This window comes from Heptranchias perlo, chromosome 18 (assembly GCF_035084215.1).
Source record: "Heptranchias perlo isolate sHepPer1 chromosome 18, sHepPer1.hap1, whole genome shotgun sequence".
Classification (NCBI taxonomy): domain Eukaryota; kingdom Metazoa; phylum Chordata; class Chondrichthyes; order Hexanchiformes; family Hexanchidae; genus Heptranchias; species Heptranchias perlo.
Window position 1 is genome coordinate 59,846,245 of NC_090342.1, and position 15,604 is coordinate 59,861,848.

Sequence of the window (15,604 nt, forward strand, 5' to 3'; positions counted from 1 at the left end):
CAATCATATACCTGGGGCCACAATCATAAACCTGGGGCCACAATCATATACCCGGGGCCACAATCATATACCCGGGGCCACAATCATATACCTGGTGCCACAATCATATACCCGGGGCCACAATCACATACCCAGGGCCACAATCATATACCCAGGGCCACAATCACATACCCAGGGCCACAATCATATACCCGGGGCCACAATCACATACCCAGGGCCACAATCATATACCCGGGGCCACAATCATATACCCGGGGCCACAATCATATACCCGGGGCCACAATCACATACCCAGGGCCACAATCATATACGCGGGGCCACAATCATATACCCGGGGCCACAATCATATACCTGGGGCCACAATCATATACCCGGGGCCACAATCATATACCCGGGGCCACAATCACATACCCAGGGCCACAATCATATACCCGGGGCCACAATCACATACCCAGGGCCACAATCATATACCCGGGGCCACAATCACATACCCGGGGCCACAATCATATACCCGGGGCCACAATCACATACCCGGGGCCACAATCATATACCTGGTGCCACAATCATATACCCGGGGCCACAATCATATACCCAGGGCCACAATCATATACACGGGGCCACAATCTTATACCCGGGGCCACAATCACATACCCGGAGTCACAATAATATACCCGGGGTCACAATCATATACCCGGGGTCACAATAATACACCCGGGGTCACAATCATATACCTGGGGTCACAATCATATACCCGGGGCCACAATCACATACCCGGGGCCACAATCACATACCTGGGGCCATAATCATATACCTGGGGCCACAATCATATACCTGGGGCCATAATCATATACCTGGGGCCACAATCATATACCTGGGGCCATAATCATATACCTGGGGCCACAATCATATACCTGGGGCCATAATCATATACCTGGTGCCACAATCATATACCCGGGGCCACAATCATATACCCGAGGCCACAATCACATACCTGGGGCCATAATCATATACCTGGGGCCACAATCATATACCCGAGGCCACAATCACATACCTGGGGCCATAATCATATACCTGGTGCCATAATCATATACCCGGGGACACAATCATATACCTGGGGCCACAATCATATACCCGGGGACACAATCATATACCTGGGGCCACAATCATATACCTGGTGCCACAATCATATACCCGGGGACACAATCATATACCTGGTGCCACAATCATATACCCGAGGCCACAATCACATACCTGGGGCCATAATCATATACCTGGGGACACAATCATATACCTGGTGCCACAATCATATACCCGGGGACACAATCATATACCTGGGGCCATAATCATATACCTGGGGCCATAATCATATACCCGGGGACACAATCATATACCCGAGGCCACAATCACATACCTGGGGCCATAATCATATACCTGGTGCCACAATCATATACCCGGGGACACAATCATATACCTGGGGCCATAATCATATACCCGGGGACACAATCATATACCTGGTGCCACAATCATATACCCGGTGCCACAATCATATACCCGGGGCCACAATCACATACCCGGGGTCACAATCATATACCCGGAGTCACAATCATATACCCGGGGCCACAATCACATACCTGGTGCCACAATCATATACCCGGGGTCACAATCATATACCTGGGGTCACAATCATATACCCGGGGTCACAATCATATACCCGGGGTCACAATCATATACCCGGGGCCACAATCATATACCCGGGGTCACAATCATATACCCGGGGCCACAATCATATACCCGGGGCCACAATCATATACCCGGGGCCACATAGCGGCCATTATGTTATGCCCGCTATGAGGTATGGGGGCTACAAACAATTGAGCAGACTGTGCAAGTGAAGAGGGATCCACAGAGATTGGGAACTGGGAAACAGTAAAAGGATTTCAATATGAGCAATTGCAAAGTGATGAGACAAGGGAGGGTGAAAACACATTGGAATTACAAATTAAATGGTGTTACTACAAGACACAGCAAAGAAACTGGAATTGAGGGTATTGGTGGCCAGAACACAGACACTGTTTCCCCATGGAATAGAACCCAAATCACAGGGTGTAATACTGACCAGGGCAGTGGTATCTCCATCAGGAGGATCATAGTGCATTTAATACAAGTAAAAAAAAAGGAAATGGAGAAAATAATGGAACTGAAGATAAGCAAATCTCCAGGGTTTGATGGTTTCCAGCTCTTAGTTTAAAAGAAATAGAAGACGAAATTGCAGATGTGTTAGTTATAATTTTCCAAAGCTCTCGAAATTCACGGATTGTGCTTATAGATTGGAAAATTGAAATTGTTACATCATTATTTAAGAAGGGAGGGAGAGAGAAACCAGGAAACGACGCAATCATCAGTTTAACATGAATTGTGGGAGAAGTTCCTGGAACCTATCATCAGGGATAGAGTGACTGGGCACTTGCACATGTATAAGCTGATCAAAGAGAATCAGCATTGATTTATTAAGGGTAGGTCATGTCTGCCTAATCAAGTTCAATTTTTTGAGGTGGTCACCAGCAAGGTGGGTAGGGAAGTGTCTTTGGCTGTTGTCTGTATAGAATTCCAGAAGGCATTTTATAAGGTTACAGACAAGAGATTATGAACAAAAATGACACGCGTGGAATTTTAGGTAACCTTGGGACAAGTGTTGGTGATTAGTTGAAACTACTGCACAGAGATTGGTGAAGAATGGAGCTATCTGTTGTAACTATTTCATACAGAGGAGCGAAGAATGGAGAGATCCAATGGAACTATTTCACACAGACTGGTGAAGAATGGAGAGATCCGAAGAAACTATTTCTTACAGAGGGGTGAAGAATGGAGAGATCTGATGGAACTATTTTATCCAGAAGAGTGAAAAATGGGGAGATCTGATGGAACAATTTCATACAGATTGGTGAAGAATGGAGAGATCTGATGGAACTATTTCATAGAGAGTGGTGAAGAATGGAGAGATCTGATGGAACTATTTCACACAGATTGTTGAAGAATGGAGAGATCTGAAGGAACTATTTCACACAGAGGAGTGAAGAATGGAGAGATCTGATGGAACTATTTCACACAGAGGGATGAAGAATGGAGAGATCTGATGGAACTATTTCACACAGAGGGATGAAGAATGGAGAGATCTGATGGAACTATTTTACACAGATTGTTGAAGAATGGAGAGATCTGAAGGAACTATTTCACACAGAGGAGTGAAGAATGGAGAGATCTGAAGGAACTATTTCACACAGAGGAGTGAAGAATGGAGAGATCTGATGGAACTATTTCACACAGAGGGGTGAAGAATGGAGAGATCTGAAGGAACTATTTCACACAGAGGAGTGAAGAATGGAGAGATCTGATGGAACTATTTCACACAGAGGAGTGAAGAATGGAGAGATCTGATGGAACTATTTCACACAGAGGGGTGAAGAATGGAGAGATCTGATGGAACTATTTTACACAGATTGTTGAAGAATGGAGAGATCTGAAGGAACTATTTCACACAGAGGAGTGAAGAATGGAGAGATCTGATGGAACTATTTCACACAGAGGGGTGAAGAATGGAGAGATCTGATGGAACTATTTCACACAGATTGTTGAAGAATGGAGAGATCTGAAGGAACTATTTCACACAGAGGAGTGAAGAATGGAGAGATCTGATGGAACTATTTCACACAGAGGGATGAAGAATGGAGAGATCTGATGGAACTATTTTACACAGAGGAGTGAAGAATGGAGAGATCTGATGGAACTATTTCACACAGAGGAGTGAAGAATGAAGAGATCTGATGGAACTATTTCATAGAGAGTGGTGAAGAATGGAGAGATCTGATGGAACTATTTCACACAGAGGAGTGAAGAATGGAGAGATCTGATGGAACTATTTTACACAGATTGTTGAAGAATGGAGAGATCTGAAGGAACTATTTCACACAGAGGAGTGAAGAATGAAGAGATCTGAAGGAACTATTTCACACAGAGGAGTGAAGAATGGAGAGATCTGATGGAACTATTTTACACAGATTGTTGAAGAATGGAGAGATCTGATGGAACTATTTCACACAGAGGAGTGAAGAATGGAGAGATCTGATGGAACTATTTTACACAGAGGGATGAAGAATGGAGAGATCTGAAGGAACTATTTCACACAGAGGGGTGAAGAATGGAGAGATCTGATGGAACTATTTCACACAGAGGAGTGAAGAATGGAGAGATCTGATGGAAGTATTTCACACAGTGGAATGAAGAATGGAGAGATCTGTTCGAACTATTTCACACAGAGGGTGAAAAATGGAGAGATCTGATGGAACTATTTCACACAGAGGAGTGAAGAATGGAGAGATCTGATGGAACTATTTCACACAGATTGTTGAAGAATGGAGAGATCTGATGGAACTATTTTACACAGTGGAATGAAGAATGGAGAGATCTGATGGAACTATTTCACACAGAGGGGTGAAGAATGGAGAGATCTGATGGAACTATTTCACACAGAGGGGTGAAGAATGGAGAGATCTGATGGAACTATTTCACACAGAGGAGTGAAGAATGGAGAGATCTGATGGAACTATTTCACACAGAGGGATGAAGAATGGAGAGATCTGATGGAACTATTTCACACAGAGGGTGAAAAATGGAGAGATCTGATGGAACTATTCCATACCGAGGAGTGAAGAATGGAGAGATCTGATGGAACTATTTCACACAGAGGGGTGAAGAATGGAGAGATCTGATGGAACTATTTCACACAGAGGGGTGAAGAATGGAGAGATCTGATGGAACTATTTCACACAGAGTGAAGAATGGAGAGATCTGATGGAACTATTTCGTACAGAGGTTTGAAGATTGGTTACTTCCTTGATACTGATTTGAGATTTAATAATATTCGACCAGTATACGAGAAACTCCCATTTTTTGCACTGAACGTATAAACACTCTATTAAGTACATTTTAAAGTTTGTGTGAAATCCAGACGACATTCATTTGGCCCTCCCGTACTGGTTTACTGTTGACTTGTTGCTGTTTACCAGTTTCTCAATCACTAATAAGAGGCAACTTACAGAATTCAGAGAGGGGAGAATGCGGGCATGAACCACCTTACCTCCCAGGTGGCACACAGGTCAGATGGGTGGTACAGAAACTTCCCATCTTCATCTTTTGGGTAAATCACATCCCCCGGCTGAAATAGATAATATAAGGAATTACAAGATATGAAGCAAATAGATGAATGATTGCCCAATGATACTTCCCCGTCCTCAACAACATATCCAACCAATTTTACCCTCTCCGTGAGGCACTGACTTCTGACTGGGATACAGTTCCTCAGGTGCTTTAAGGCTCTGCTACTTTTCCCATCAGAGTAGCTTAATTACAGTGATATTACCGAGTGAAATGGGCAGCTCAGGGAGATTGATTACCCAAAGCTTATCAACAGTCTTGGGCTTCAACAAATTCGGAACCTTCATGACCTACATGGGTCAAACAGGACAGTGTGCTCACCTGTGTGTTTTAAAGAGACCTGTTCCCGATGCAGCAACAGAGCTTATCACTGGACAAGGCTACACAATGAACACAATGAGATGAATCTGGAGCAATCTGTGTCATCACCTAGAACATCGAGACTGGGGTCTAAATTCGATAGTGCCTGATCGCGGGCCTCATTGAAATGAGTCCCACGAACTGTGGGCGCTAATTGGGCACCCGCTGCAGCTTGCTGATCCAGGCCCTCTGTACTTTGAACGCCGATTCTGCCTGCAGGTAAATCCTGGGGGGAGGATGGGGCACAAACAGGAGGAGAGTGAGCACGGGCCAGCAGTGGCCCACTGTATTAATATCGAGGCAGGAGGCCCACTCCTGCTCCTCCTTGCTCCACATTAAGGCAAAATAAGAAAACTTAATCCTTGGTTTCTCCTGTGTCTCCGGTGGTCCATTTAAGGACCTCTGGTTAGGCTACTGCAGAGCCTGAAAAACTTGTCAGAGTTTGCGTAGTCCTAACAGATTTCCTGAAAATGGCCAAGAATTCTCATTTCAATATTGAAGCTTGTGCTCATTTCAAAAAGGCCCTGACGAATTTAGCAGAGCCCCAAATCCATGTCCAAATTGGGCATAGGCCATTAAATTCGTCATCATTACGCTCATTCTATGTCGGGCTCAATGTTAAATATACGTCCCACTGTGTTCCACATCTGGACTGCAAAGGATTCCATCCCTCCTTCCAGTCTTCTCCCTCCAGAAATTCTGATTACACCCACTTTTCCTGGGATATGATTCCACGTGTACCACTTGGCACTTCTGGCTGAAGATGGTTTCAAACGATCTTTTGTTCATGGAACCTCCTCGGACCGTTAGTTGCTTAATTGTCCACCACCAATCGCAACTGGATGTGACAGGGTTGCAGGGCTTTGATCTGATCTGTCCAGCTGTTTAACATGCAAGTAGTCCTGTGTTGTAGCTTCACCAGGTTGGCGCCTCGTTTTCAGATTTGCCTGGTGCTGCTCCCGGCATGCAATATATTTAGATTCCTCAGTGATTTACACTCCTCATTGAAGCAGGGTTAGTCACCTGACTCGATGGTGATGGAGGAGTGAGAGATATGTCGGGCATGAGGTTACAGATTGTGGTGAAATACAATTCTGCTGCTGCTGATGGCCCACAGCACCTCATAGATGACCAATTTTAAGTTGCTAGATCTGTTCTTAACACGGTGGTAGTGCCACATGACACGATGGGGGGTGCCCATCGTGTGGAGATGGGACTTGGTCTCCAAGAAGACTGTCTGATGGTCACTCCTACCAATACTGCCATGGACAGATGTATCTGCGATAGGTAGATTGGTGGGGACGAGGTCAAGTAGATTATTGCCTATTGCATAACTCTGCATCAGTCTCTCTGTCGACCCAGACTCTGAGAAGGCAGGTCCCCATTGGTATTGGCAGATCAGTGAGCCAGGGTCTGTAGAAATGGTTAATGGCATCTTGGTGGATGGAGCCAATCAGTGAACAGTGGCTGTTGATCAATTTGCTGTGCATGCTGTGCCACTAAAAGCAGGACCGACTGTGATTGGGGGAGGGGCCTTAGAATAGATAACGTTACCATCATTACATTTTTAACTATTGGAAACCTTTTTAAATTGGCTACTAATTTGACCTGCAATTCCAGCTCCTCTGTACAGTGGTCTATAATCTACTCCTAATATGGTAAAAGATCAGATCCTTTATTGTGTGTTAACCCAGCCCAGACAGACTGTCTGCCCACCACGAGCACCTGTCGCAACTGGATATGGCAGGGTTGCAGGGCTTTGATCTGATCTGTCCAGCTGTTTAACATGCAAGTAGTCCTGTGTCTGTGGCTGTAATCATGTCCTTAATTAATGAGGCCACCCTCCTCCATTTTTCTCCATTTCTCCCTGTAGCCTGGGGAATTTAGTTGATATTTCCACTCTTTGTTTCCCTTTCTTCTCTCATTATCTGATATTTGTGCACATCAAACACCTTTCAGTTCACATCACTGCATCTTCCTAACCTATCCAGACCTTTATTGTATATGGTTTGTCTGTTCTCTATTAGGAAGATAAGGAGTGGAGCAATTCAGCCCCTCGAGTCTGTTCCATCATTCAATTACATTTTGGCTGACCTGTACCTTAACTCCATCTACCCACCTTGGTTCCATGTTCCTTCATATCTTTACCGAACAAAATCCTATCAATCTCAGATTTGAAATTTTCAATTGACCCCCTGGCTCAACAACTTTTTAGGGGAGAGAGTTCCAGATTTCCACTCCCCTTTGTGTCAAGTGTTTTCTGACATCACCCGTGAACTAGGCCTAGCCCTAATATTAAGGTTCTGCCCCTTTATTCTGGACTCTCCCACCAGAGGAAATAGTCTCTCTCTATCTCTATCAAATCCGACATTACAACAGTGACTACACTTCAAAAAAGTGGCTGTAAAGCGCTTTGGGACATCCTGAGATTGTGAAAGGCGCTATATAAATGCAAGTCTTTCTTTTCTTTCAATTAGATCACCCCTTAATCTTCTACACTCAAAGGAATACAAGCCTAGTCTATGCAACCTGTCCTGATAATATAACCCTTTTATTGTTTGAAATCATTCTCAATTTGGTGACATTACATATAATTACACAGATTTCACAACACAGAAACAGGCCATTCGGTCCAACAGGTCTGTGCTGGTGTTTATGCTCCACGTAAATCTCCTCCCTCCCTAATTCATCCCACCCTCTCACCCTATCCTTCTATCCCTTTCTCCCTTATGTGTTTATCTGGCTTCCCTTTAAATGTATCTATGCTATTCGCCTCAACTACTCCATGTTTTAGTGAGTTCCACATTCTCACCACTCTCTGCGTAAAGAAGTTTCTCCTGAATTACATATTGGATTTATTACTGACTATCTTACATTTATGGCCCCTAGTTTTGGATTCTCCCACAAGTCTAAATATTTTCTCTACCTCTATCCTATCACACCCTTCATAATTTTAAAGACCTCTATCAGGTCACCCCTCAGTCTTCTCTTTCCTGCAAACTTAAGAGAGCTTTGTTTCTATGCCCAGTTTCAAGTCACCTACAGACATTGTAACCAGCAGTGGCCTACAGGAAGACCCCTTGTCATGTCTGCTCACTCCATTCACAACCACCCTTTGTGTTCTCTGCTTTAGCCAATTTTCAATCCAGCTCAGAAGCTTGCCTCCTGGTCCACCCCTTCTACCCTGTTATCAGAAGCTTGCCTCCTGGTCCACCCCTTCTACCCTGTTATCAGAAGCTTGCCTCCTGGTCCACCCCTTCTACCCTGTTATCAGAAGCTTGCCTCCTGGTCCACTCCTTCTACCCTGTTATCAGAAGTCTTGTTAAAATCTAAATATGTTGCAAGATATTGATAGACGAGGTCGGCCATTCAGCCCATCTTAATTCATCTAGCCACAAGGACCCCATATTCTCCCCATTACAGCGTCAATTGTTTCTTAACTGATTCCAGGTTTTCACGTCACCATTCTCTCTGGGAGTCCACTCCATGTGCTGATCACTCTCTGTGTGAAGGACTTAGCCCTACATTCACCTTTGACCAGCTCGAACCTATGCCCCCTTGTCCTATTCTCAGAATTTAATTGAAATTAGCGTCACATCTGTCGAATTTTCATTGTCAGTGAGGCCTATCATTTCCTCAAAGAACACCAGTTAACTTGTTTGGCACTGATTTGTCACATCCCTTTCTCCCTAGCTTGGCCTGCGCACAGCACCATGAGCAATCCTCAGGTTGCTCTCTTTGAGGCCTCATACACCCCAACCTAACTTCTCAAACTCTTTCTGAAAGATCTCTGTTCAGTTTTGGGTTTTGACATTAAATATTTTCCTCAGGTTCAGCATCTTTAACCTTCTCATAAGTGAGATAATCCACATCAGATTTACCATTCAAAATCCCTTCAAGATACTCAGAAGCAAAGGATATTGAAACTGTATCTCTCATAATTACATTAGGTGATCTGCCATTGAAGGAATTCAAAGCAGTGTTTTCCCACAAATACAGCTGCCACTTACAGTAGGATTCAGACTGTCAGCCTGTCTGCCTGTACCCAAACCATGTGTCAAGCTGTCAAAATTGGATAGGGGACAGGAAATGCTTCTTTGGAATAATGGCTTTGAAGTGACCTCTTGCATACTGTATATTTTCTGTGTATACTATGCAGCTTGATGAATCATCTAGCAGTACCTAACATTTAAAGTAACTTTCAGACTCCCGTGTAAATATGCTGAGATACTTGAGTTTTCCTACTGTGACCAAAACTCCCTGTTGGTCACATCTCCATCCCGCCCTTTCCTATTTCATTGGTTCCGATATGAACTGTAACTTCTGGCTGGATCTCTCCTTTTCCAGAACTTATTTCACCAGCTCTGTTATGTTTCTTACTCTGGAACTTGGGAGGGAAGTACAGTAACATTTGCAAAACAGGCTCTCTATCCCCCATCTTATAAAATCCCTCACAACTCCCAATCTCATTCTCATGACTAGGGTCTTTCTTTACCCATAAGGTAACCCTTGCTCCACAGTGCTGTCATGTTACTCTTGATTAATCTCCCTTGTGCCTCCAATCCTTCTGTATATATTGCAGATCCAGGGTATTTCACAGGATCCAGGAGTGTAAAATATTGGATGGGATAAACATAGTGAGAGAGGAAGCATTAAGGGGACTAGTATCTTTGAAAGTGGATAAATCACCAGGGTCGGGTGAAATGTATCCCAGGCTGTTAAAAGAAGCCAGGAAGGAAATAAAGGAGGCTTTAACAATCATTTTCCAAACTTCAATGGATACAGGTGTGGTGCCGGAGGATTGGAGGACTGCTACCATTGTACCGTTGTTTAAAAAGGGAGCGAGGGATAGACCGAGTAATTACAGGCCAGTCAGTCTAACCTCGGTGGTGGACTGGATAATTTTACCTATGATGATAGATTGGATAGGCTGGGGTTGTTTTCCTTGGAACAGAGGAGGCTGAGGGGTGATTTGATTGAGGTGTATAAAATTATGAGGGGCCCAGATAGGGTGGATAGGAAGGACCTATTTCCCTTAGCGGAGAGGCCAATAACCAGGGGGCATAGATTTAAAGTGATTGGTAGAAGGATTAGAGCGGAAATGAGGAAAAATGTTTTTCACCCAGAGGGTGGTGGGGGTCTGGAACTCACTGCCTGAAAGGCAGAAACCCTCAACTCATTTAAAAAATACCTGGATGTGCACCTGAAGAGCCGTGACCCGCAGGGCTACGGACCAAATGCGGGAAAGTGGGATTAGGCTGGGTGGCTCGTTTCTCAGCCGGCGAGGACACGATGGGCCGAATGGCCTCCTTCTGTGCCATAAACTTTCTGTGATTCTATGATTCAATGATTCATACTGCACCCTTCACGTGCCTAGCTCCTGATCCTGCCATTACTGTAGTCCTAATGTCTCTGGACATAGTTAATTAGAACAAATTCTCATCTACCTGCCTGGTTTTGCAGTGTCCACTCTGTCTCAGTGTCAAACTCCTCTTCCTTACCTTCTCTGGGCAAACTATGTCACTGCCTGGGTTCAATTTTAACCGTTCCTGCCATAGACGCCCAGTTTTACACCACTCTCAATGCTCCTTTCCATTGAAGTCAATTGGTTGAGGTGTAAATGGGCGGCTGATCCTCTCCTACGCATTTCACATCCAGTGGGAACAATTAAAACTGAGCCACTGACTCCTTTGGCCTCTCACAGATGACGAAGCCTCCCTCAAGCACAACTTCATCATTTTGCTACAGAAGTCGACCTGATCACTCACTCAGAGATTCATTCAGGTCTCTTAGCCACTCCCTCCATTCAGATTACACAATCGGCATCATCCAGTTAATTAATTTCAAAGTACATTGACTGAAATTAAAAACAACACTAGCACAATCCTCACCGTCTCACTTACAGGGACACATGTAGAACTCAGTCGTGCTTGGGACAAACACATCCTTCCCTTCTCCCACCAAACTCACTCTGTTTTGCCACTTCAATTCTCCGTCCCACGCCCACTCTGACCCTTTTGTCTTTGGTCTTCTACACTGTTCAAATGAAGCTCAACTCAAGCTCGAGGAACAGCACCTCATCTTTCTACGAGGCACTTTGCAGCCCCCAGGTCTTAACATTAACTTCGACAACTTCAGACCTTAACCAAAGCTGCCATTTACTCTCTGGCAGAAGGTGCTGGTGATGTGTGATGGATGTGCTGGACTTTCCAGAAATGGGAGGGAGGAGTGGATTGGTGCTTGGAATTGGGACACCAGCCCACCACCCACCATGCACCCTATTGGCAGGGAGCTCAGCATGCCTGGTGTCCACCTGCTTTTCGTTGCACCAGGTCCTGCGGCCACTGGGGTCGGCTCTGTTTCGCATACCTAACTCCCATCTCTTTAGCCATTCACACACTCTCTTTCACATGAGGAATGGACAGTGGACAGCCAGTGCCTGATGAACTGGACACCAACAAGAGTCAGCATCATGAGGAGGAGAAGAGACAAAGAGGGAAATGAAAGAGCAGCCTCTTAAACGTTGCCAAGGATACTGACATTACCTTAAAGGCCAATGGCATCTCAATGATGTACAGGTCGATGTAATCAAACTTTAAAAGTTTCAGCGATTTCTCAATGGCGCGTCGTACCATCTCCGGGGGGTGATAGGTGCTCCATAGCTGAAAGTTCGACTTGAGGTTAATGCACCAAACTGAAGTAACACTACAATATTCACAATGACAGCACACTGAGAGTTCTTCATCAAAGACTTCACAACTATACTGCAGTTATATTCACACTTCAATATCACATTGCACTGTCAAAATGCATGGGTCCCAGTGCTGTAGGAGAGAGGCTAGTTCCCCAGATGGCATGCCCAGTGTGACTGAATCATGCAGCCTGGAAAATGGCAGGATTCATATCCCCATTTGTGCTGAATTGTCAGAACTGGGACAGCTGCAATGTGCCTCAGTGCCCTTGCGGAATCGAGGAGAAAATCAGACAGTCCCAGCACCTAATCACAATTCAGTGTCCCCGATGGAAAGTGCAGATAGGACAAGAGTTGGGTGTCATACCCTCCATAGTTGCTGACTCATTGCTCACATATGAAGGGCAGTTTGGGTACTAAATATTCCTGGATACAAGGTGTTCAGAAAAGATCGGGAAGGAAAGAAAGGAGGGGAGGGTGGCAGTATTGATTAAAGAGAATATTGCAATGCTGGAGAGAGAGGATGTCCTGGAGGGGTCAAGGACAGAATCTATTTGGTTAGAGTTAAGAAATAAAAGAGGTGCCATTACACTACTGGGTGTATTCTACAGGCCACCAACTAGTGGGAAGCAGATAGAGGAGCAAATTTGCAGGGAAATTACACAGAGGTGCAAGAACTATAGAGTAGTGATAATGGGGGATTTCAACTATCCTAATATAGATTGGGATAATAATAGTGTAAAGGGCAAAGAGGAGGAGGAATTTCTGAAGTGTGTTCAGGAGAACTTTCTTGATCAGTGGAGGCATTGCTGGATCTAATTCTGGGGAATGAGGTGGGTCAAGTGGAGCAAGTGTCAGTGGGGAACATTTAGGGAACAGCGATCATAGTATTATAAGGTTTAGATTAACTATGGAAAAGGACAAGGAACAATCTAGAGTAAAAATACTTAATTGGAGGAGGGCCAGTTTCAATGGGATGAGAATGGGTCTGGCCCGGGTAAATTGGAATCACAGATTGGCAGGCAAAACTGTAATTGAACAGTGGGCGGCCTTTAAAGCGGAGATGGTTCAGGTACAGTCAGGTACATTCCCACGAGGGGGAAAGGTAGGGCAACTAAAACCAGAGCTCCCTGGATGACAAAAGAGATAGAGAGTAAGATGAAGCAGAGAAAGGGGGTGCATGACAGATGTCAGGTTGATAATACAAGTGAGAACCAGGCTGAATATAGAAAGTTCAGAGGGGAAGTGAAAAAGGAAATAAGAGGGGCAAAGACAGAGTATGAGAATAGACTGGTGGCCAACATAAAAGGGAATCCAAAAGTCTTCTACAGGCATGTAAACAGTAAATGGATAGTAAGAGAAGGGGTGGGACCGATTATGGACCATAAAGGAGATTTACTCATGGAGGCAGAGGGCATGGTTGAGGTATTAAATGAATACTTTGCAGCCAGAAGATGCTGCCAGAGTCACAGTAAAAGAGGAGGTAGTTGAGATACTGGATGGGCTAAAAATTGATAAAGAGGATGTACTAGAAAGGCTAGCTGTACTTAAAGTAGATAAGTCACCTGGTCCGGATGGGATGCATCCTAGGTTGCTGAGGGAAGTAAGGGTGGAAATTGTGGAGGTACTGGCCATAATCTTCCAAACATCCTTAGATACTGGGGTGGTGCCAGAGGACTGGAGAATTGCAAATGTTACACCCTTGTTCAAAAAAGGGTGTAAGGATAAACCCAGCAACTCTTGGCCCGTCAGTTTAACCTCAGTGGTGGGGAAACTTTTAGAAATGATAATCCGGGACAGAATTAATAGTCACTTGGACAAGTAAGGAAAGCCAGCACGGATTTGTTAAAGGCAAATCGTGTTTAACTAACTTGATTGAGTTTTTTGATGAGGTAACAGAGAGGGTTGATGAGGGCAATGCAGTTGATGTGGTGTATATGGACTTTCAAAAGGTGTTTGATAAAATGCCACTTAATAGGATTATCACCAAGTTGAAGCCCATGGAATTAAAGGGGCAGTGGTAGCATGGATATAAAACTGGTTAAGTGACAGGAAACAGAGAGTAGTGGTGAACGGTTGTTTTTCGGACTGGAGGGAGGTGTACAGTGGTGTTCCCCAGGGGTCAGTGCTGGGACCACTGGTTTTTTGATATAACAACTTGGATTTGGGTGTACAGGGCACAATTTCAAAATTTGCAAATGACACAAAACTTGGAAGGGTAGTGAACAATGAGGAGGATAGTGATAGACTTCAAGAGGATATGGACAGGCTGGTGGAATGGGCGGACACATGGCAGATGAAAATTAACGCAGAAAAGTGGGAAGTGATACATTTTGGTAGGAAGAACGAGGAGAGGCAATATAAACTAGAGGGCACAATTCTAAAAGGGTTGCAGGAATAGAGAGATCTGGGGGTATATGTACACAAATCATTGAAGGTGGCAGGGCAGGTTGAGAAACTGGTTAAAAAAATCATACAGGATCCTGGGCTTTATAGAGGCATAGAGTACAAAAGGAAGGAAGTTATGATGAACCTTTATAAAACTCTGGTTCGGCCACAGCTGGAGTATTGTGTCCAGTTCTGGGCACCGCACTTTAGGAAAGATGTGAAGACCTTGGAGAGGGTGCAGGAGAGATTTACTAGAATGATTCCAGGGATGAGGGACTTCAGTTATGTGGATAGACTGGAGAAGCTGGGGTTGTTCTCCTTGGAACAGAGACGGTTGCGAGGAGATTTGATCGAGGTATTCAAAATCATGAAGGGTCTAGACAGAGAGAAACTGTTCCCATTGGCGGAAGGGTCAAGAACCAGAGGACATAGATTTAAGGTGATTGGCAAAAGAACCAAAGGTGACATGAGGAAAAACTTTTTTACACAGCGAGTGGTTATGATCTGGAATGCACTGCCCGAGGGGGTGGTGGAGGCAGATTCAATCATGGCCTTCAAAAGGGAACTGGATAAGTACTTGAAAGGAAAAAATTTGCAGGGCTACAGGGAAAGTGCAGGGGAGTGGGACGAGCTGGATTGCTCTTGCAGAGAGCCGGCACAGACTCGATGGGCCGAATGGCCTCTTTCTTTGCTGTAACCTTTCTCTGATTCTATGAAGATTGCCCACTTGAGTGAGATACTGGAGAGTTGCTCACACTCGCACAACTGGATCTCAGTACAAGTCAACGCTGACAGGAAAGGAGAGAATCTGGCGCATGAAATGATTTGTAGAAACATTGAAGGTGCTATATAAATGCAGGCTGTTGTTGTTGTTTAATATTTCTCTGTGCTGAGTTAGTTGATTTCAGCTGGGACAGCAGTTGGGGTTTTACCATTGGTCCCTGGCATAGGAGG

At 44.6% G+C, this 15,604-nt stretch overlaps 1 protein-coding gene across 2 annotated transcripts in view; it reads right to left on the minus strand.

Annotated features, from left to right (window-relative positions):
- The window catches only part of LOC137334900 (aldo-keto reductase family 1 member D1-like), a 216,747-nt gene that overhangs the window by 16,686 nt on the left and 184,457 nt on the right, over positions 1-15,604 (minus strand). For both annotated transcript variants that reach the window (XM_067999982.1, XM_067999984.1), the window contains 2 exons: positions 12,117-12,233; positions 5,135-5,212 (listed from right to left, as the gene is read on the minus strand). In XM_067999982.1, the coding sequence (XP_067856083.1) occupies positions 5,135-5,212; positions 12,117-12,233 (195 nt within the window). The remainder of the gene's footprint in view (positions 1-5,134; positions 5,213-12,116; positions 12,234-15,604) is intronic.